This window comes from Bufo bufo, chromosome 9 (assembly GCF_905171765.1).
Source record: "Bufo bufo chromosome 9, aBufBuf1.1, whole genome shotgun sequence".
NCBI classification, from domain to species: domain Eukaryota; kingdom Metazoa; phylum Chordata; class Amphibia; order Anura; family Bufonidae; genus Bufo; species Bufo bufo.
In genome coordinates this window covers 218,859,334-218,883,980 of record NC_053397.1, presented here as the reverse complement: position 1 = coordinate 218,883,980, position 24,647 = coordinate 218,859,334, and the positions used below count along the sequence as shown (strand labels likewise).

Genomic DNA, 24,647 nt, shown 5'->3' with positions numbered 1-24,647 from the left:
TCACTGCATACAGATTATACAGTCACCACTAAGGGGGAGCAGAGGGGATAAGAGGCTGTGCTGTCCACATGTAGCTGGCATGATGTGACCTCTGTATTAGGAGGGAATGGATCTCGGATCATGTATGTCAATGACCGCATACAGTACCTGTAAAATCGTACAGCTGGGGGACAGTCTCCATGACGATGCCAATCAGCGGGAGGTAAAGCATGGCCACACGGGCTTTTACCTCGGGATCAGCGTAGCGCGGATCAGAGTCGTGGGTCGATAGCAGGTTGTGTACCATATTGATCACCTTCTTATGCAATCCAAACAGCCTGAGGGGAGTTGTGAAAGAGCGGTCAGTTATCAGCCGCAAAGCAAACACCGCCGTCTACCCGGGGCCTACAGAATATTTATGTAACGCCATGGTCTCAGCTCAGCCCACAATGTAAAGGCGCAGGGTCAACTCTGCTGCAGAACGACCGACCGCTCTATACAGTGCAAGAACTGGCATTAACCCTCTGATCCCCAGAGGATTTTTTATTTTTGCATTTTGCATTTTTGTTTTTTTCACTCCCAAACTTTCCAGAATCATAACCTTTTTTTATTTTTATGTTCACAAAGCTGCGTGAAGGTTGGTTTTTGTGGGACAAGTTGTGCTATCTAATGGTACCATTTAATATTGCTTAAGATGTAGGTGGGAATTTTGTTTTCAAATGGAGTTGAATTGGGAAAAAATGCAATTCTACCATAGTTTTATCGGTTTTGTTTTTGCGGTGTTCTCTATGTGGCAATATCAAATGTATATATTATAAAAAATTAATTTTTCTTTTCATCACCATATTCTGACCCCCACAACTTTGTTTTTGTTAGGTCTAGCTGAGTGATGGCTCATTTTTTGCAAGACGATCTGCAGTTTTTGGCATGTGTATGATTTCTTATCACTTTTATTCAGTTTCTTTAGGGAGGTGAAAATGAAATGCTAAATCCGCTATTTGGATTTTGTTTTTTCATTTTGCCATTCGCTGTATGGGATAAATATTTTTACATTTTAATAATACAAGTGTTTTCAGACACAGAGATGCCCATGATGTTTATTTTTATTTTAACTTTGAGGAATTGGTAATTTTAATTTTTATTCACTTAGCCTGCGTAAGCTTATTCTTTCCCAAATCTTTTGAATTCACGTTACGTTACATCGTGGATCGCAGACATTATCCCTGGGTGCCTGGTGTATGAAATGGCAGAAACCTGGCTGCTATGGCGTCCGCTACGCCTAGCGGTTTCATGGGGACTGGCCAACCATCTATTATTATGTGTCTATCCCCTAACGGCAGATGTCGCAAGGAGAGAAGGGTCAAGCAAATTGGATTCCAACATGCCCGATTCTTTTGTTCTTAGGAGACAAGCTATTTACTCCCTTCTCCCCAATTAAAACACATGCATGCTCAGCCAATCTCAGCCGGCCAGCACTACCTGTGCAATATTATACGCCTCACTTCGATTTTGCCTCCGTGCATTACTAGCATGATCTGCTATTGTGACCGCACCGACACTGTGCTCTCCATTCCCCCCTCGACTCACCCTTCCGCCTCAGGATCCAAGATGACGGCAAGTTCAGTCAGCACGAGTCCTGCCAAGTAATGCTGCTGGCGGAAGGGCACAGACAGCTCAAACATATTTGCAATCTTTTGATCCTGGACGTTGGTGGAAAATCCAGAACTCTAAAAAAATAAAAATAAAATAAATGTACAAAACGGGCGACACCTATGAGAACGACTTGCATGATAATCACTGAGGGTGACCGGCTTCTTCCAGCCTGAGTATACACAGAGGTGTCCTAACAAAACAACCACTCTAAAGAATGCAATAAAATTAACACAATTCAACTTTTTTTTTTGTTTTCCCCTTAACATCTTCGCATCCTAGGTCATAACAGCACAATGTGGCAGGAAGGTAGTTAACGCTCACCAATACGGACCACAGCTCCCTCACCCCATCAGCCCCATGGGGCACTACTGCAGGGTTTCAGGGGTGTCCATGGCAGACAGGGGCCTAACAAGGCACTCCATGTGTTGATAAGGGTCCATTCACACGTCTGTATGTGTTTTGCGGATTCGCAAAACACGGACACCGGCAATGTGCGTTCCGCATTTTGTGGACCGCACATCGCCGACACTCTCATAGAAAATGCCTTTTCTTGTCCGCAATTGCGGACAAGAATAGGACATGTTACATTTTTTTGCGGAACGGAAGTGCGGATCTGCAAATTGGGTCTGTACCTGTTCCGCAAAATTGCGGAACGGATGCGGACCCATTTTGCGAAAGTGTGAATCGACCCCAAGTATGGCACGGTCTAACAGGCACATCAGTATTGCCCTTTTAAGTCCCAGCAATGCTCTTTTACACATCTTCAGATAGTGAAGTCATGGTCGACGCATCTCAATGACCTACCTGGGATGTAGCAGAGGAAACAGATGGTGAAGGAGAGGATGGAGGGGTCAGGAGGCCGCAGGGAAGGTTTAAAGTGACGTAGTGCTCGTGACTGCATATAATACGCAGGAAATCCAGCCTCAGGGACACCAATATACTTGGGTTTGGTAAGATGTGAAGTTTTGAAGACACCTGGTAAATCACAATATAAAGTCACATTCAAAGACTGTCCACATAAAATGACAGCAATTCACAGAAAAAGAAAAGAAAACAGACTTCCCAGCAAGCTGTAAAGCGAGCGTTAACCTGACAAGAATGTTTTGTTATAGTGACATCTGGTGGCTGATATGAATAAATGATTTCTAAAACCAAATGCATAAAATACTATTTGAATTATATTTTTTACTAGTTGTATCCAACATCCTAAATCAGAAGGCTTAGAACTAATTATGAGACTCTTCCGAGTCATCTGACGGCTGCTGATTTTGCATTTAACTTGAGCTTTTTACTGTAATAAAGGCGTAATCAGACCCCCAAACTGCTGAAAGAATTCAAACACCAGACCCCACAATCCATTCTAACCCCAGACATCTAAATTCATCCAGATACCCCAGAGAGTACATTGATTCACAACCAGACTCCTAAATGAATGCCCCTAAGTTATTTTAGACCCCAGAACATACCCTTAAATTAATTCAGACCCGTAAAGTAATTAAGACCTCAGATAAGACCCTCTAAATTAATTCACACCTTAAGTCAGAACCTTAAATTAATTCAGACCAGACCCAAGACCTCTTCTCACTCCGAGCTCTTATTTTCTTCAGGGCATTGTACGTGACTGATGCCAGGTGCCTTTGTGGCTCCGGAAGCACCAATTACACCGATTTCCAGTTGTGCTCTACACGACGGATACAGGTGAAGCTACAGATTTACCTGCTTAAAATAGGCCTTTACCAGGCTGAAAACAAAGCCTCGGTCCATGATGGACAGCAGGTCATTCAGGAAGAACGCCAGGCTGACATTGAGTCTTTCCACCATTTCTGTATCCTGAGAAAAGAAGAGAAAAAAATGTATTAATAAATCATTTCTCAGTTTCATCTTAGACAATGAGAGTAAAAAAATTAAAAATCTGTCAATCGTACTGATACAGACCCAACCCCCCAATTATAATAACTAATATGTGTATACATGTAACAATGTATAATGTGTAACAAATGTATCGGTTGTCAGGCAAACATTGTCATTCTAGGGCAGAGTTCCTAAACCTGTGGAGACGTACAGATTGCATCTATCAATCCCACCTTCTGGAACCTGGTGACAATATCATTAGACATTGTGCTAACGAGAGCAGAGATATCGTCCATGAAGCGCTCAGGAAATCGGAGCTTCCGAGGGGAATCCAGTTTGTCGGCAAAGTACAGATGGTGCACCATGCTTTTCACCTGTAACGGAAGTAAAAGACAGAAGACAGGATGGTCATGTAGACTTAGATGTGTGATAAGCATGTATGAAACAGACACAAATCTTCAATAAAGGGCATGTCATCTCATGATTGTCAGCGGGGTCGCAATGCAAAATGCAAGAGCTGCAAAAACTTCAACACTTGGATTTTTGGTCACAAGCGACTGCGACTTTTCTAGGATTTGGATGAGTTTTTACAGCCAAACCATAGCTCTGAAATAGGGCAGTAACACTTATCCTGTAAAACGTGGTCCCAGTGCATACTGGGACCAAGAACTGTAATAACTGAACAATTATAACCAATTAGTCCTTATGTGGATTTCTAGTTATATCCTGTATTATTGATTTTTGGAGTTATATCCTGTATTATACTCCAGAGCTGCACTCACTATTCTGCTGGTGCAGTCACTGTGTACGTACATTACTTATCCTGTACTGACCCTGAGTTACATCCTGTATTATACTCCAGAGCTGCACTCACTATTCTGCTGGTGCAGTCACTGTGTACGTACATTACTTATCCTGTACTGATCCTGAGTTACATCCTGTATTATACTCCAGAGCTGCACTCACTATTCTGCTGGTGCAGTCACTGTGTACATACATGACATTACTTATCCTGTACTGATCCTGAGTTACATCCTGCATTATACTCCAGAGCTGCACTCACTATTCTGCTGGTGCAGTCACTGTGTACATACATGACATTACTTATCCTGTACTGATCCTGAGTTACATCCTGCATTATACTCCAGAGCTGCACTCACTATTCTGCTGGTGCAGTCACTGTGTACATACATTACTTATCCTGTACTGATCCTGAGTTACATCCTGTATTATACTCCAGAGCTGCACTCACTATTCTGCTTGTGCAGTCACTGTGTACATACATTACTTATCCTGTACTGGTTCTGAGTTACATCCTGTATTATACTCCAGAGCTGCACTCGCTATTCTGCTTGTGCAGTCACTGTATACATACATTACATTACTTATCCAGTACTGATCCTGAGTTACATCCTGTATTATACTCCAGAGCTGCACTCACTATTCTGCTGGTGGAGTCACTGTGTACATACATTACTTATCCTGTACTGATCCTGAGTTACATCCTGTATTATACTCCAGAGCTGCACTCACTATTCTGCTGGTGCAGTCGCTGTGTACATACATTACTTATCTTGTACTGATCCTGAGTTACATCCTGTATTATACTCCAGAGCTGCACTCGCTATTCTGCTGGTGCAGTCACTGTGTACATACATTACTTATCCTGTACTGGTCCTGAGTTACATCCTGTATTATACTCCAGAGCTGCACTCGCTATTCTGCTTGTGCAGTCACTGTGTACATACATTACTTAATCAAAAGAAAGGGATATAGGACGGCTCTACCTCTGATTGCGGATGGCAAGGTGCACCAATCTGATGTCGCACTCAAGTCACCAAGAAAACTGTATCAATAAAGTGAATGGGCACTCTTATATCTAGAACACAGGTAGGATAAGGTAATACTGACTGTATTTATTGGTACATAAAATAGCACATGATATAGCACAGGGATCAAACTTGCAAGTGATTTCCCTATTATATCTAGTGGATATTATAAATAAAATACAAGTAACAAATAATCAATAGGCCTACACTATGTGATAAATACAATGATAAAAGTTTACTATACACTTATTAAAATGCACAGTCAATTCAGGTCCTAGTCTGAACGAAGTAAAAAAATGGCTTCTGAGGTCAGGGCAGATCAGTAACATAGATATTGCAGATAGGCCGAGTCCGTCCAGTCCACGGGTTGGAATGAACATAGACTCTCCCACTGCAATACGTAACTGGAGGATAGTGGCCGAATATATATCAAATCTCAAATAAGTATAATCCTATTGCCTGTAAATCAGTAGATTACAAAAGTGAATGGATTACAAGGAATACATCATTACAATAATAATGCAAGAAATAATAATGCAAAAAATCATGAATCAAAGTCCATCCATATAGTGCGAAAAAGGTGATAGAAAATATGTTCCTATATATCCGTGCTGAGACAAACTAGTGAACATTCATATAAGGCTACTTTCACACTAGCGTTCAGAGCGGATCCGTCTGATGTCTGCTCAGACTGATCCGCTCCTATAATGCAGACGTTTGCATTCGTTCAGAACGGATCCGTCTGCATTATAACTTAGAAAATTTTCTAAGTCTGAAAGTAGCCTGAGCGGATCCGTTCAGACTTTACATTGAAAGTCAATGGGGGACGGATCCGCTTGAAGATTCAGCCACATGGTGTCATCTTCAAGCGGATCCGTCCCCATTGACTTACATTGTAAGTCTGGACGGATCCGCTCGCCTCCGCACGGCCAGGCGGACACCCGAACGCTGCAAGCAGCGTTCAGGTGTCCGCTCACTGAGCGGAGCGGAGGCTGAGCGCTGGCAGGCGGATGCATTCTGAGCGGATCCGCCTCCACTGAGAATGCATTGGGGCCGGACGGATGCGTTCGGGGCCGCTCGTGAGCCCCTTCAAACGGAGCTCACGAGCGGACACCTGAACGCAGGTGTGAAAGTAGCCTTTGTCCAACAATATGAATATAAATTATAAGTGTTCGAGGTAATGATGAGATAATTCGGTCACAGTCCTAGGTCTGTATTGCCCTCAGTCTGTAGGGGCTCAACACTATCAGTAAGCAAATTATATTTCACTCGTGGCCGTTTTCCTAGGAGAGAAGCTATTGCTAAGCGCTATCAGTACAGAGATTATATCTCACTCGTAGCTGCTTTCCTGGAAGAGAAACTGTTGCCAGACTATTGCGATCGGCAGAGACTGGATACAATGTTAGGGGCTGCTTGGTTAGCCGGCAGCAAGTCTCAAAACCGGGTCTCCGACAATGTTAAATGACATGGATTGGTTTGGTACTTACGTTCAATGATATTGTTCAGTCCGTGGCGTCCCACGTAGCGTGAGTCAAAGGTAAGCTTACCTCTCAAGGATAAGTTGGAATGCTGTCTTCCAGCTGTATACCGAGTCCATGTAGATAGTTCAGATTAATGCAGGGATCCGGCTGCGCGGTCAGTTCCCGGTCTGGCCCTCTGTTTCTAGCGGGCGTTCTCCTATTACCCGCAGCTCTCTTTCAGGTGGTTTGATTACACCTGCTTCTCGATTTTCCTCGTGTGTTGCCAGAATATGGCCAAAGGGTATTAGTGAAAGCGCTTTCTCCAAAACAACAAGGATGTTGCTATTTCAATTTTTGCCGGTTATTGCCAAATTCAGGTCTAATATTCCTCCACGCCAGACGCGTTTCATAGGCTCTCCTGCCTTCTTCCTCAGTGGCTTTATTAGAACTGTCTGGCTTACCGGCTTTTATTCCTACACCTCCCAGGGGAGCTCCCCAGTAAATCTGGGATGGATCCAATGGATCTGGTATTATTAGGTAGACTCCTCCTCGTATTGCGATTCTCTTGCGTTTCCTTTGCGGTTTTTAATGTATTGATGCGTTTTTTGTTCCATAATATCTTTAGCTCATGAATAACATTTTCTATTGATTATTTTTGATCAAACTGATTGCGTTCTCTCTGTATATACAATTGTAACATATAGTCCCTTATATAAAATAAATACCTAAAAATAGTCAAACATCAAACCTAAAATAAACCAGATTAAAAGCTAGATGTCTCACTGCCATAGCGAGTGGGTTCAGGAAAAAACGTTCATTATATTTAGGAATACCTTTTCATATCTAATATGGTTATTAGATGTATATTTTAAAATGAGCAGATATTAGTATGGTGTATATTAGATACACCATACAGCATATCAAACATGATGTGTTATATATATTGGGGAACATTCGCTGATGTTATAATATGTTGTTCTTTAATGATATCCCAACATGTAGATTTCTGATTGTTCACAGGGAAACAGATGAATGGATGTATAGATGGTCTGGGGGTGGAGGCCTGCAGGTCAGGGGGAGTCATAGTGCTGATAAACAGCCAGACTAGTACTCCCCGTGGTCCGAGGGCGTCCACCCCATTATAGGAACCCAAATATTTCCAGATCGGCATTTAGCCCAGCTGGAGCCAAACTGCCGAACTCGAAAATCCTTCTGGATTCCGCCCTGGACATTCGTGCGATATGATTCCCGCCCCTCCAATGGCGTTCGATCTGTTCAAATGCTGCAAAAGTCAAGGTTGTTGGATCTTGATTATGCACCAATTTGAAGTGTTTGGACAGTACATGTTTTTCGTATCCCTTTTTTATATTGTTTATATGCTCCGCTATCCTGATTTTCAACTGTCTTTTAGTCCTACCTATGTACTGTTTGGCACATGTACATTCAATTATATAGATGACATTAGAACTATTGCATGTGAGAAGACTTTTGATATCAAGGGAGAACGTGTTTTGTGTTGAACTGACTCTTGTAGTTTTTCTAGCAAATGACGTGTTTTTGCAGTTAACACAGCACCCACATCTATGGAACCCGCTTCTTTTTAGCCATTTGTTGACGGATCCATTATCGTTTATCTTATGTTTAATAGATGGGGCTATTTTTCAGCCCAAATTGGGGGCTTTAGTATACACCATCTCCGGTATCAGCGGAACTAAAGGGCCTATGATCTTATCCTTCTGGATCAAATGCCAGTGGTTTTTTATAATACGCTCAATTTTTTTGTATTGTGTATTGTATGGGAGTATTATACGGAATTTATCGTCTTTCCGTTTGTTCTCAACATCAGTCTGATAAGCTACAAAGAACTGTTTTCTGTCCATTTCTCTAACTTTTTGTAAAGCATTGTCAACTACTGTGTCTGGATAGTTTTTTATCAGGAATTGCTTCCTCATACTAATAGCTTCCTCTTCAAATTTATCCTCATTTGTACATTTCCTCTTGATCCTATGGAACTGTCCCATAGGTATGTTCAGTAGCCAAGAGGGTAGGTGGCAGCTGGAGAAGAGGATAAAGCTATTCTTAGCCACCTTTTTCTGGTAGGTGGTACAGATATACTGATCTAATTGGGTGGTAATGAGTATGTCCAGGAACTCCAGGAATGTCCAGGAATTTCTTCTAAGAAGGTTTGCAGACTTGTTTCACCTCCCTGCCAGATAAATATAATACCATCGATGTAGCGCTGCCAGAGCACCAGATCCGACCCCAGCCTGGGTGTGATGGTCACCTGTTCCCATTGAGCCATAAAAAGGTTAGCATAGCTGGATGCCGATCTGGAAATATTTGGGTTCCTATAATGGGGTGGACGCCCTCGGACCACGGGGAGTACTAGTCTGGCTGTTTATCAGCACTATGACTCCCCCTGACCTGCAGGCCTCCACCCCCAGACCATCTATACATCCATTCATCTGTTTCCCTGTGAACAATCAGAAATCTACATGTTGGGATATCATTAAAGAACAACATATTATAACATCAGCGAATGTTCCCCAATATATATAACACATCATGTTTGATATGCTGTATGGTGAATCTAATATACACCATACTAATATCTGCTCATTTTAAAATATACATCTAATAACCATATTAGATATGAAAAGGTATTCCTAAATATAATGAACGTTTTTTTCCTGAACCCACTCGCTATGGCAGTGAGACATCTAGCTTTTAATCTGGTTTATTTTAGGTTTGATGTTTGACTATTTTTAGGTATTTATTTTATATAGGGACTATATGTTACAATTGTATATACAGAGAGAACGCAATCAGTTTGATCAAAAATAATCAATAGAAAATGTTATTCATGAGCTAAAGATATTATGGAACAAAAAACGCATCAATACATTAAAAACCGCAAAGGAAACGCAAGAGAATCACAATACGAGGAGGAGTCTACCTAATAATACCAGATCCATTGGATCCATCCCAGATTTACTGGGGAGATCCCCTGGGAGGTGTAGGAATAAAAGCCGGTAAGCCAGACAGTTCTAATAAAGCCACTGAGGAAGAAGGCAGGAGAGCCTTTGAAACGCGTCTGGCGTGGAGGAATATTAGACCTGAATTTGGCAATAACCGGCAAAAATTGAAATAACAACATCCTTGCTGTTTTGGAGAAAGCGCTTTCACTAATACCCTTTGGCCATATTCTGGCAACACACGAGGAAAATCGAGAAGCAGGTGTAATCAAACCACCTGAAAGAGAGCTGCGGGTAATAGGAGAACGCCCGCTAGAAACAGAGGGCCAGACCGGGAACTGACCGCGCAGCCGGATCCCTGCATTAATCTGAACTATCTACATGGACTCGGTATACAGCTGGAAGACAGCATTCCAACTTATCCTTGAGAGGTAAGCTTACCTTTAACTCACGCTACGTGGGACGCCACGGACTGAACAATATCATTGAACGTGAGTACCAAACCAATCCATGTCATTTAACATTGTCGGAGACCCGGTTTTGAGACTTGCTGCCGGCTAACCAAGCAGCCCCTAACATTGTATCCAGTCTCTGCCGATCGCAATAGTCTGGCAACAGTTTCTCTTCCAGGAAAGCAGCTACGAGTGAGATATAATCTCTGTACTGATAGCGCTTAGCAATAGCTTCTCTCCTAGGAAAACGGCCACGAGTGAAATATAATTTGCTTACTGATAGTGTTGAGCCCCTACAGACTGAGGGCAATACAGACCTAGGACTGTGACCGAATTATCTCATCATTACCTCGAACACTTATAATTTATATTCATATTGTTGGACTTATATGAATGTTCACTAGTTTGTCTCAGCACGGATATATAGGAACATATTTTCTATCACCTTTTTTGCACTATATGGATGGACTTTGATTCATGATTTTTTGCATTATTATTTCTTGCATTATTATTGTAATGATGTATTCCTTGTAATCCATTCACTTTTGTAATCTACTGATTTACAGGCAATAGGATTATACTTATTTGAGATTTGATATATATTCGGCCACTATCCTCCAGTTACGTATTGCAGTGGGAGAGTCTATGTTCATTCCAACCCGTGGACTGGACGCACTCGGCCTATCTGCAATATCTATGTTACTGATCTGCCCTGACCTCAGAAGCCATTTTTTTACTTCGTGCAGACTAGGACCTGAATTGACTGTGCATTTTAATAACTGTATAGTAAACTTTTATCATTGTATTTATCACATTGTGTAGGCCTATTGATTATTTGTTACTTGTATTTTATTTATAATATCCACTAGATATAATAGGGAAATCACTTGCAAGTTTGATCCCTGTGCTATATCATGTGCTATTTTATGTACCAATAAATACAGTCAGTATTACCTTATCCTACCTGTGTTCTAGATATAAGAGTGCCCATTCACTTTATTGATACATACATTACTTATCCTGTACTGATCCTGAGTTACATCCTGTATTATACTCCAGAGCTGCACTCACTATTCTGCTGGTGCAGTCACTGTGTACATACATTACTTATCCTGTACTGATCCTGAGTTACATCCTGTATTATACTCCAGAGCTGCACTCACTATTCTGCTGGTGCAGTCACTGTGTACATACATTACTTATCCTGTACTGATCCTGAGTTACATCCTGTATTATACTCCAGAGCTGCACTCACTATTCTGCTGGTGCAGTCACTGTGTACATACATTACATTACTTATCCTGTACTGATCCTGAGTTATATCCTGTGTTATACTCCAGAGCTGCACTCACTATTCTGCTGGTGCAGTCACTGTGTACATACATTACATTACTTATCCTGTACTGATCCTGAGTTACATCCTGTATTATACTCCAGAGCTGCACTCACTATTCTGCTGGTGCAGTCACTGTGTACATACATTACATTACTTATCCTGTACTGATCCTGAGTTATATCCTGTGTTATACTCCAGAGCTGCACTCACTATTCTGCTGGTGCAGTCACTGTGTACATACATTACATTACTTACCCTGTACTGATCCTGAGTTACATCCTGTATTATACTCCAGAGCTGCACTCACTATTCTGCTGGTGCAGTCACTATGTACATACATTACTTACCCTGTACTGATCCTGAGTTACATCCTGTGTTATACTCCAGAGCTGCACTCACTATTCTGCTGGTGGAGTCACTGTGTACATACATTACTTATCCTGTACTGATCCTGAGTTACATCCTGTATTATCCTCCAGAGCTGCACTCACTATTCTGCTTGTGCAATCACTGTATACATACATTACATTATTTATCCCTGTACTGATCCTAAGGTACAGCCTGCATTATACTCCAGAGCTGCACTCACTATTCTGCTGCTTGTTATTGGAAACAATTAGTAAACTTGCAGACAGAAGAAACCCTAACCGGTTAGCTGGTAGACAGTTCTTTCTGACATCTGCTGGGAAAGCATTGACTCACCATCAACTCAAAGAAGAACCAGGCCTGCTGTAAGGTGGCTTCCCGCACGGCTCCGCTGCACACCACCCACTGCAACGCCAGCTCCTCATGGAAAAGCTACTCACAAGAACAGAGTCAGTGTTACAACAGTGTCAACAAAGTAACAGAAAAAAATAAAAAACAGGACAAAAAAAAATGGACAAAAACAAACAAACATAGAACCGAATGCTGGGTGCAAAACACATCACAGCACAATGCCAGACAATGAAAGCTGGATGCCTCACACCACGACGGGCACACAGCGCACACCACGACGGGCACAGTGGCACCATGGACACCGGCAGCTTTATGACATTCTCAATAATTGTTACTGTAGATCAATGTCATTTAAAGGGGCAGTGCACCCTGTCCACTTACATGCTGCACTGGCCAGAAGCTGACATGTGGGGGTCCTACTGCTGGGATCACACTATGGCGTTGTCTCCCTAATAAAGTTTTACATGACACCCACACAATGGACACCCATCCGGTTTATCCCCCCAGATAGAGCATCCTACTAAAATATTACTAATTAATTACTGCGTCAAAATTTCTCCCCAGTTCTTTGTAATAAAATTTATTTTTGATTTGACTAAACTTATGATTTTTATTCTCCAGTCACATACAAAGCAAACAAGCTGCTGGTAATCTGTAAGTGTACACATTAGAACAACACTTCACTCCTTAATGTGCACCTGTCAGCTCTCCCAATATATCTGCTCCATGACATAACAATTCTTATAACTCTGCTTGTCCTCTGTTATTCCTCCTGGAAACCCATGAATAATAGGACAACTGGGTGCTAACCATTCAGCTTGTTAGTAGGTCGCATCCCAGCACAGTCTGGCCCTGAAAGCATCCGACCGACAAGGGGAATAGTAACTTCCAGTTGTCAATGTATTCGTGCATTTCCAAGAGGAATAACAAGGGAACAGCACAACACAGAGTTCTAAAAAGAAAGGCTGTTATTTTATGTGGCATACGAGTATTTACTAGAACAGACCTGTCAGGAGGGGCGACGGGGCCCTTTAAATCTAGACAAAACATCGGCAACTTTGTAAATATTTTGTTTCGCTTCACTTTCAAAGCTGCTCTCAAAATTCTGTTGGTTGCCCTTGGAAACAGACAGCCACTTAGCTCCACCTCGCTGTCAGTCATAAGCTCTGTCACCTCCCACAAGGGTAACAGGAAGTCAGCAGAATTTTGCTTTAGCTGTGAATGGAGAACAATGCAAAATCTGACACAAAGGACACAAAAAGTGGCACTTTCCAACCCCTCGGACCCAAGTCATAAAACGTAGACATTACAGTCGGGTCTCCAAGGACCGGATGGCAGAAGTGGTTAATCTTCTCCACCTGGAAGAAGCGGCGCTGATGAATCTACCTTTTTAGTTGGTAACCGTCCGGTTAAAGTTTGTAAGAAACTTGAGGTCTCAGTGTGCGAGGACATGCGATTACAGCGCTCCGCGGCCTGGGTGGAGATGAATGAAGGATGAGACTACCTTACACTCCGACTCCTCGACCCTCGGGTCTGATGGAGGTTGTCAGATTAAGACATTCGTGCTATTCACCCAAAGAAAAGACCGTAACCCAGGAGTGAAAAAATTTGTTAAAAAGAAGGGGGGCGGGGGCGTGATTATTTTTGCCAGAGTTAGTCCAAGCGAGTCAATCTGAGCAATTTATAAGCGCATGCAGAGTAACGTGCAGCCATTAAGGATCAGTGAAATAATTTAGGTTTTCCCTCTATATTATAAATCAGGGGCGTCCATGGCAGGAACGGGGCTGAGCAGGGTCTCAAATACAAGTATTTAATGGAAATTATTACGTCAGGTTTCACCACTTTTAATGGATCAGGGGCGGATCCGCAGCAAAATCAGCATGCGGTTACATGAAGTTTGTCCCAAATCTGCACACCTAACAACTTACAGTAAACCGACCCCGTCCCACGTCATCTACAATTGTGGGGAGGGTCCATATATATATATATAAAACCCAAGCTGTTGCTTCTAGAAACAGCGCCACTCATGTCCGTGTGGTCGGGTCTGGCACTGCAGCTTATCCCAGATTATGCTGATGTAGGATTAAGGTATTTTTTAGAATAATTTGGATGCATAAACACCTGCAGAAAGGAATCCTGAATCTGCTTTAGTAACGGATCTTGTCCGGCAGCGGTGACAGCGTGTGCGCACAAAAACCATGGAAATCACATGCACTGAAGGATGGGAAGACACAAAACAAACATGTACGGACAGAAGATGAGCAGAACAAAGAATATTTACTGAGCCCTGTGGGTGATATTCACGCAAGGGCAGAAGTCACCATGTCTGGATTCATTTAAAGCAACAGGCATTCCTTTTTGCTTTGGGGTGAGGGGCTTCATATCATGATTAGCTTATCATTCGATGACTAGTCAACTCAAAGAGCGGCTCTCACTCGTGCCAATGTGGTCCATTCATGTACTACACAGACCGCAGCTCCTTTGAATGGTCAGATGAGTGTTTCTCAGCGATCCTGGGAGCCAGAGTAGTATTAGTCGGGGGTCCCGGGAACCAGCGCAGTGTTTGTCGGGGGTCCCAGGAACCAGATCAATGCTTGTCCTGGGTCCCAGGAACCAGATCAATGCTTGTCCTGGGTCCCAGGAACCAGATCAATGCTTGTCCTGGGTCCCAGGAACCAGATCAATGCTTGTCCTGGGTCCCAGGAACCAGATCAATGCTTGTCCTGGGTCCCAGGAACCAGATCAATGCTTGTCCTGGGTCCTAGGAGCCAGAACATTGTTTGTCAGAGGTTCTAGGGGCCAGATCAGTGCTTGTTGTGGGTCCTAGGGGCCAGATCAGTGCTTGTCGGGGGTCCCGAGAGCCAGAGCAGTGCTTGTCAGGGGTCCCGGGAGCCAGAGCAGTGTTTGTCAGGGGTACTGGGAGCCAGAGCAGTGTTTGTCAGGGGTCCCGGGAGCCAGAGCAGTGTTTGTCAGGGGTCACGGGAGCCAGAGCAGTGTTTGTCAGGGGTCCCGGGAGCCAGAGCAGTGTTTGTCAGGGGTCCTGGGAGCCAGAGCAGTGTTTGTCAGGGGTCCTGGGAGCCAGAGCAGTGTTTGTCGGGGGTCCTGGGAGCCAGAGCAGTGTTTGTCGGGGGTCCCGGGAGCCAGAGCAGTGTTTGTCAGGGGTCCCGGGAGCCAGAGCAGTGCGTGTCTGTGCAGGGTCCCGGACCAGATCTGTTTGTCTGAGGTCACAGGATCCAGATCAGTGTTCGTCGGGACCTTGGAGGCAGCAGTAGGGGTAGTCTGTAATGAGGCACATTGCACTAGAAAGCCTGTGTTCTGATTTTTAACCTCGGAATGTATTAAAAATAATGAATGCTTCCATTCACTGACAGCAAGCAGTCCATGAAATAGTGCCAACTGAGCTGCAAATTATAATAGAAAGAATGCTATAGGACTGTATACAGCTGAATGGAACCAATCTGGGGGGAAAAGCCTGTTGTTTTACAGAATCAGGATGACGAGACCGCCATTGATATTTCACACCCGGGGTCAGCAATGAGAGACCCCCCCATTTTATGAACACAAGCAAGAAACCCCCAAAATGAATGAAGAAACCAAGAAAGACTGGAGAGGAAGGAAATCATCCACAGAAACACCACCTGCACCGAGTCAGCACTGGGGCTGGGGTCAGTCCCCCACTGGGAAGCCTTGGGACCCCCTGTGTTGACCCAGGAGTTGGATCGATCCAAGCCCTGATCGCACGGGCAATGGCAGCAAGCGGGAAAGGAAAGATGGCGTTACCGGTTACACGTAGATTTCAGCAAAAGCTCCATCGCTTATTAGTTTTGTTAACAATTAATACAAATACAGAAAATGATCAATATTAATAAAGACATTTACATAATAGAAACATGGCATTAAAAAATAAATAATACAACCCGCCCCACAGATAGCGGGGTTATTAATGAAAACAGCGCCAAAGAGGCAGAAACAGCCAATCACAGCCCAGCTACGAGCGCTTAATGTTCATGAATAACCCCTAAATATACACAGACCGTGCTGCGAATGACCGATAACCATAAATACACCTATTGCTTTAATACATTTCTTTTTAGAATCTCTTAGTCCTATCTGCTTCTGAGAAAGTTGGGTGACAGCAAAACAGCCACTACTACCATTCGCACAAGGGGTTACCCGACTACAGGGAAGAGGAAGCCAAGCAATGAAGATTCAGCACCGGGACTTTTCTGAATATTTGTTGTTTTTTTCAATTTTTTATTTCTTTATAAATCGTTAAGTTTTTATTATTTTGTTTAATCCAAAACTTCTAGTGATATTTCAGTGTAAGGGCTCGTTCACACTTGCGTAAAAAAATAAGGAAGAAATATGGATGTGAAACGCACACAGCATCTCTTACATTGTTTCCATATTATATCCTATTCTCTCTAGTTGTTACATTTATAATTATTTAGTTTTTTCATTTGCAGTACTGGTGATTACTATGTTTTAACCCCTTCTAACCCGGGCCAGTTTTCACCTTTCTGCCCAGACCATTTTTTGCAAATCTGACATGTGTCACTTTATGTGGTAATAGCTTTGGAACACTTATATTTATCCAAGCCATTCTGAGATAGATACATTGTACTTCATGATAGTCATAAATTTGAGTCAATATATTTCACCTTTATTTATGAAAAAAATCCCAAATTTCGCAATTTTCAAAATGTCAATTTCTCTGCTCTTAAAACAGAAAGTGATACCTCATAGAAAACACTGCTCAAAAAAATAAAGGGAACACTTAAACAACACAATGTAACTCCAAGTCAATCACACTTCTGTGAAATCAAACTGTCCACTTAGGAAGCAACACTGAGTGACAATCAGTTTCACATGCTGTTGTGCAAATGGGATAGACAACAGGTGGAAATTATAGGCAATTAGCAAGACACCCCCAATAAAGGAGTGGTTCGGCAGGTGGTGACCACAGACCACTTCTCAGTTCCTATGCTTCCTGGCTGATGTTTTGGTCACTTTTGAATGCTGGCGGTGCTTTCACTCTAGTGGTAGCATGAGACGGAGTCTACAACCCAAACAAGTGGCTCAGGTAGTGCAGCTTATCCAGGATGGCACATCAATGCGAGCTGTGGCAAGAAGGTTTGCTGTGTCTGTCAGCGTAGTGTCCAGAGCATGGAGGCGCTACCAGGAGACAGGCCAGTACATCAGGAGACGTGGAGGAGGCCGTAGGAGGGCAACAACCCAGCAGCAGGACCGCTACCTCCGCCTTTGTGCAAGGAGGAACAGGAGGAGCACTGCCAGAGCCCTGCAAAATGACCTCCAGCAGGCCACAAATGTGCATGTGTCTGCTCAAACGGTCAGAAACAGACTCCATGAGGGTGATATGAGGGCCCGATGTCCACAGGTGGGGGTTGTGCTTACAGCCCAACACCGTGCAGGACGTTTGGCATTTGCCAGAAAACACCAAGATTGGCAAATTCGCCACTGGCGCCCTGTGCTCTTCACAGATGAAAGCAGGTTCACACTGAGCACATGTGACAGACGTGACAGAGTCTGGAGACGCCGTGGAGAACGTTCTGCTGCCTGCAACATCCTCCAGCATGACCGGATCGCATTGGGTCAGTAATGGTGTGGGGTGGCATTTCTTTGGAGGGCCGCACAGCCCTCCAGGTGCTCGCCAGAGGTAGCCTGACTGCCATTAGGTACCGAGATGAGATCCTCAGACCCCTTGTGAGACCATATGCTGGTGCGGTTGGCCCTGGGTTCCTCCTAATGCAAGACAATGCTAGACCTCATGTGGCTGGAGTGTGTCAGCAGTTCCTGCAAGAAGAAGGCATTGATGCTATGGACTGGCCCGCCCGTTCCCCAGACCTGAATCTAATTGAGCACATCTGGGACATCATGTCTCGCTCTATCCACCAACGTCACATTGCACCACAGACTGTCCAGGAGTTGGCAGATGCTTTAGTCCAGGTCTGGGAAGAGATCCCTCAGGAGACCGTCCGCCACCTCATCAGGAGCATGCAAAGGCGTTGTAGGGAGGTCATACAGGCACGTGGAGGCCACACACACTACTGAGCCTCATTTTGACTTGTTTTAAGGACATTACATCAAAGTTGGATCAGCCAGTAGTGTGTTTTTCCACTTTAATTTTGAGGGTGACTCCAAATCCAGACCTCCATGGGTTGAAAAATTTGATTTCCATTTTTAAATTTGTGTGTGATTTTGTTGTCAGCACATTCAACTATGTAAAGAACAAAGTATTTCAGAAGAATATTTAATTAATTCAGATCTAGGATGTGTTATTTTTGTGTTCCCTTTATTTTTTTGAGCAGTGTATTTATTACTTAAAATTACCCATATGTCTACTTTGTGTTGGCATCATTTTGTAAATGTCATTTTTTTTTTTTTAGGACGTTAGAAGGCTTAGAAGCAATTCTTCAAATTTTTACGAAAATTTCTAAAACCCACTTTTTAAGGACCAGTTCAGGTCTGAAGTCACTTTGTGGGGCTTACATAGTGGATACCCCATAAATAATCCCATTGTAGAAACTACACCCCTTAAGTTACTCAAAACTGATTTTACAAACTTTGTTAACCCTTTAGGTGTTCCACAAGAATTAAAGGGCTTCTGTCACCCCACTAAACTCTTTTTTGGGCTAATTAAAATCCTTATAGTGCGATTATTCAATATATAGGGCTCTTACCTTTATCCGTGGCTTAGTTTCTTTAAAAACCACACTTTTATAATATGTTAATTACCTCGCTACCAGCAAGTAGGGCGGTTACTTGCTGGTAGCCGCCGCATCCTCCTTTCAAAAAAACGCCCCCTCCTCATGTTGATTGACAGGGCCAGCCAGCGCTCTCCTCCTCCGGCTGGCCCTGTCTGCAATTCAAATCCCGCGCCTGCGCCTTACGTGTCTTCACTCGGCGCAGGCGCTCTGAGAGAAGGACGCTCGCTTCCTCAGCACTTCCTCAGTGCGCAAGTGTTACGGGCAAGGCAATACCTAATATGTATACTTTTTCTTATTTATTTACGGTAAGTTTTACACAATAGCAGCATTTTGGAAACAAGAAAAATGATGTTTTAGTGTCTCCATAGTCTGAGAGCCATAGCTTTTTTTATTTTTTGACCGATTGTCTTACTTAGGGTCTCATTTTTTGCGGGATGAGGCGACGGTTTGATTGGTACTATTTTTGGGGGGCATACACATTTTTGATTGCTTGGTATTGCAATTTTTGTGATGTAAGGTGACAAAAAAATGGCTTTTTTGAGAGTAATTTTTTTTTACGGTGCTCATCTGAGGGGTTAGGTCATGTGATATTTTTGTAGAGCTGATTGTTACAGACGCGGCAATACCTAATATGTATACTTTTTATTATTTATTTCACTTTAACACAATAATAGCACATTTGAAAGAAAAAAATTATGTTTTAGTGTCTACATGTTCTGAGAGCTATATTTTATTTATTTTTTTGAGCGATTTTCTAATGTAAGGTCTCATTTTTGCATGATGAGGTGCCGTTTTTTTGGTACCATTTTGGGGGACATACAGCTTTTTGATAACTTGGTGTTACACTTTTTGTGATGTAAGGTGACAAAAATTGCATTTTTTTTTTTACACAGTTTTAATTTATTTACTTTTTAAGGTGTTTACCGGATGGGGTGGATCATGTGATATATTTATAAAGCCGGTCGTTACGGACGTGGCGATACCCAATATGTCTGTTCTTTCTTTTCTTTTTTATCATAAAATCTGGGGAAAGGGGTGTTTTTTTTTTTTTTTACTTTGAAACTTTATTTTTTTTTTATTAAAAACACTTAATTTTTTTACTTTACTTCTGTGCCACTCTGGGACTTCAACTTTTAGGGGTCTAATCCCCTCTGCAATGGCATCGGGCTGCCTTGTCACGCAGAGTCCCCGCCACAGCAGCGCGGAGACCCGATGGGCTCCCTCACCCGCAGCAAACCCCTTCTATGTCGCGGTCAGCGCTGACCGAGACATACAATGGATAAATCCGCCGGCATCGGCTTTTACAGCGATGCCGGCGGATACAGCAGGGGTCTGGCTATCAGGGACTTCCGAACTTCCATGACGTAATAGGAAGGGGTTAAGGGAGTTTTCAGAGCATAGACACTTTAGCTTTAGAAAAATAAAATAACATATACTCCCCCCCCCCCCCCCCGTAAGCCCCCTGCCCGTCCTGCTGCTCTGGTCCCAGTTTACTCTCAGGGAGTGGTCACCCGCTATCAAGGTCCGAGTGGTGATGCTGCAGAGAGTGGACAATCCCTTTTAAAGCTTTCCCAGTCTTTAGGCAAAATGTTCGGGCTCAACAATGCCTTTAAATTCAACACATCGACTTCTATGGGCCAAAAAACAGCACCAGTATGGACCTGCTGGAACACGCCGCGTACTGGGAAAATGCCATGTCCATGAAAAACGAACATAGAATGGAAAAGTGAATAAAACTATTAAATGTATGGAGTATGGAAGAAACGTGATAACACGTCAGTGTGAACGAGCCTGTACGTTTACAGTTCAGCTCTGTCTCTCATTTATTAATAATTATTCCCAGTAGATTATGTAAAATGGGAAGAACCCCCCCCCTTTTTTTTTTCTTTTTTTTTTTAGAGAAATCCGGCTCATACTGCAATGTTCTGGCTAAATTTCATCCATAGCTTCAACCTCCCGCTGAGGTCAGGGGTGTCTGACTCGGGGGATTGTGAAACCTGCAGGTTTGTTCAGACTCTTCAACTCTTGCTCACATGTGAAATCCGGGTCAGTATTACACACAGGGCTCACGGTCTCCACACGCGTGCTCGACTCTTACATCACGCTCATAGAATTGAATGGCGAGAGCTGTCATCGCATTTCCATTCATTCTCTGTGGTGGCCATGGACCCACGTTCTGGGGACTGACCCACACGTCAGGCATTTAAGGTAAATACCATCCATGTCTATGGGGGAAATGACCCCTGTAAAGTAAACGTCCATTTATTTTTTATCTTAATGGGTCCAAAATTTTATACAGCCACCACTAGAGGGAGCTCACTACATACAGATTATACAGCCACCACTAGAGGGAGCTCACTACATACAGATTATACAGTCACCACTAGAGGGAGCTCACTACATACAGATTATACAGCCACCACTAGAGGGAGCTCACTACATACAGATTATACAGGCACCACTAGAGGGAGCTCACTACATACAGATTATACAGGCACCACTAGAGGGAGCTCACTACATACAGATTATACAGCCACCACTAGAGGGAGCTCACTACATACAGATTATACAGTCACCACTAGAGGGAGCTCACTACATACAGATTATACAGCCACCACTAGAGGGAGCTCACTACATACAGATTATACAGCCACCACTAGGGGAGCTCACTACATACAGATTATACAGCCACCACTAGGAGAGCTCACTACATACAGATTATACAGCTACCACTAGAGGGAGCTCACTACATACAGATTATACAGTCACCACTAGAGAAAGCTCACTACATACAGATTATACAGCCACCACTAGAGGGAGCTCACTACATACAGATTATACAGCCACCACTAGAGGGAGCTCACTACATACAGATTATACAGCCACCACTAGAGGGAGCTCACTACATACAGATTATACAGCCACCACTAGAGGGAGCTCACTACATACAGATTATACAGCCACCACTAGAGGGAGCTCACTACATACAGATTATACAGCCACCACTAGAGGGAGCTCACTACATACAGATTATACAGCCACCACTAGAGGGAGCTCACTACATACAGATTATACAGCCACCACTAGGAGAGCTCACTACATACAGATTATACAGCTACCACTAGAGGGAGCTCACTACATACAGATTATACAGTCACCACTAGAGAAAGCTCACTACATACAGATTATACAGCCACCACTAGAGGGAGCTCACTACATACAGATTATACAGCCACCACTAGAGGGAGCTCACTACATACAGATTATACAGCCACCACTAGAGGGAGCTCACTACATACAGATTATACAGCCACCACTAGAGGGAGCTCACTACATACAGATTATACAGCCACCACTAGAGGGAGCTCACTACATACAGATTATACAGCCACCACTAGAGGGAGCTCACTACATACAGATTATACAGCCACCACTAGAGGGAGCTCACTACATACAGATTATACAGCTACCACTAGAGGGAGCTCACTACATACAGATTATACAGTCACCACTAGAGAAAGCTCACTACATACAGATTATACAGCCACCACTAGAGGGAGCTCACTACATACAGATTATACAGCCACCACTAGAGGGAGCTCACTACATAGATTATACAGCCACCACTAGAGGGAGCTCACTACATACAGATTAGACAGCCACCACTAGAGGGAGCTCACTACATACAGATTATACAGCCACCACTAGAGGGAGCTCACTACATACAGATTATACAGTCACCACTAGAGGGCGCTCACTACACACAGATTATACAGCCACCACTAGAGGGAGCTCACTACATACAGATTATACAGCCACCACTAGGAGAGCTCACTACATACAGATTATACAGCTACCACTAGAGGGAGCTCACTACATACAGATTATACAGTCACCACTAGAGGGAGCTCACTACATACAGATTATACAGCCACCACTAGGGGGAGCTCACTACATACAGATTATACAGTCACCACTAGAGGGAGCTCACTACATATTGATTATACAGCCACCACTAGAGGGAGCTCACTACATACAGATTATACAGCCACCACTTCATGGACCTCACTACATACAGATTATACAGCCACCACTAGAGGGAGCTCACTACATACAGATTATACAGTCACCACTAGAGGGAGCTCACTGCATACAGATTATATAGTCACAATTACAGGGAGAGCTCACTACATTGCACAGCAGCACAGCAAGTGTCCCCATGTTATAGTCACTTTTTTATTTCTCATGCCTATAAATTCCCATCTGAGCATAGACTTGTTACCTTGCTACCAATGATAGATCTAACTTCGTCATCTGGTGACGTGGGGGTCCCAGAGATATCAGGATTGCTGTTGCTAAGGCTTCTGGAGCGGTTCAAGTTAAGGCTTGCAGGTCTGTTTGCTGTCCGAGCCATTGTGGCGTAGTGCATTGACCCTCCAAGGCTTCCGGGCCCTGTAGGAGAAATTAGAACATAACAATAGTCAATGGCCGCATTCTCTCCCGTCAGTACGGTGATAAAACCCCTGCACCGAATATGGGAGGAGCATTAAACAGGTCATAAATTTCAGGACTGTGGCTAATTCACAGGCAATACATGGATGCCAACAGTTGCCTGTGGTCATACAATGCTGCTATCTGAATGGAGTACTAAGCGGGAGACGTACTCCATCTCCGCTATAGTCTTCATATGCCTTGACAGGACAAATAAAAAGTGCACCCTTCTTTCTTTTAAAGGTAATAATCTATTACTCAAATTATATAAGAAATTAAAGGGTGTGTATACTTTTGCAACCAGTACATCTAAAGTAAAAATATGAAGCAGCTCTGCAAATTCTTTAAATTAAAAAAAAAACTGTTTCCGTGTGTTTCCGTGGTTACAGACTACAAACAAACGCTGTGTGCAGTCAGATCCCGCAATATTTTATTTCTCCACTGCCTCCCTGCTAGCTTACAGAAAGTAGTCTGTTGTCTGCCACCATGCAGGCACTCCGCTGTGAGCACAAAGAAATATAATTTCCACCATTAAGTTACCTGGCGAGGATGAATTGGGGTCGGTGTTTGGAAGCCTGAACACATAGTAGATGTAAGACGCCAGGAGACTGTTCCTTCCATGTTGGTCCTGATTTCCCTCCAGGTTTTTATGGAGTCTGTTTGTGATGGAAGCCATTGCTTCAAATGACGCTTGACCTAAGTTAACTAACAAGAACAGGTATTTTTACGGCCCGAGGAGAGGACTCGTCACGAGAAAGTCTCCGTCCATTAAACGTGTGAAGTCTTTATCCCCCCCACACACACACACACTTAGGCAATCTCATAAAACGTTATGGACGCGGCTGTACTGGATCGGCCATTAATTTTTATCTAGCCAAAACCGCAAAGGGTTTACACTTACCGATCTGGCCGGCAATGACTGGCGGCCTTACGACCAGAAGAATCAATTTGTCAAGCAGGAGGTGGAGGAAGTGCACCACCGGTTCCAGCTGAGCCGAATTCAACCCCAGGATGCTGCTCTTCAGCTCACTTTCCAGGTTATTTTCCACGATCCTCAAATCCCCAATCCGAACGGGGAACATGTGCTCATCCAGTGCGTGGACCAGGGCGAAAAACTTGTCCAGGTACGAATCCTACAAAAAAAAAAAAAAAAGACATAAATCAGACTTCTTGGGC

General features: G+C 43.4%; 1 protein-coding gene across 4 annotated transcripts in view; it reads right to left on the bottom strand.

Annotated features, from left to right (window-relative positions):
• The window catches only part of DOCK7 (dedicator of cytokinesis 7), a 127,946-nt gene that overhangs the window by 37,911 nt on the left and 65,388 nt on the right, over positions 1-24,647 (bottom strand). For 2 of the 4 annotated variants that reach the window (XM_040408308.1, XM_040408309.1), the window contains exons 20-29: positions 24,373-24,604; positions 24,012-24,176; positions 23,263-23,432; positions 13,639-13,725; positions 12,238-12,333; positions 3,717-3,857; positions 3,349-3,462; positions 2,437-2,607; positions 1,567-1,706; positions 148-317 (exon numbers count right to left, since the gene is read on the bottom strand). In XM_040408308.1, coding sequence (XP_040264242.1) covers positions 148-317; positions 1,567-1,706; positions 2,437-2,607; positions 3,349-3,462; positions 3,717-3,857; positions 12,238-12,333; positions 13,639-13,725; positions 23,263-23,432; positions 24,012-24,176; positions 24,373-24,604 — 1,486 coding nt within the window. The remainder of the gene's footprint in view (positions 1-147; positions 318-1,566; positions 1,707-2,436; positions 2,608-3,348; positions 3,463-3,716; positions 3,858-12,237; positions 12,334-13,638; positions 13,726-23,262; positions 23,433-24,011; positions 24,177-24,372; positions 24,605-24,647) is intronic. The other 2 variants (XM_040408313.1, XM_040408312.1) reach the window with 1 other exon arrangement.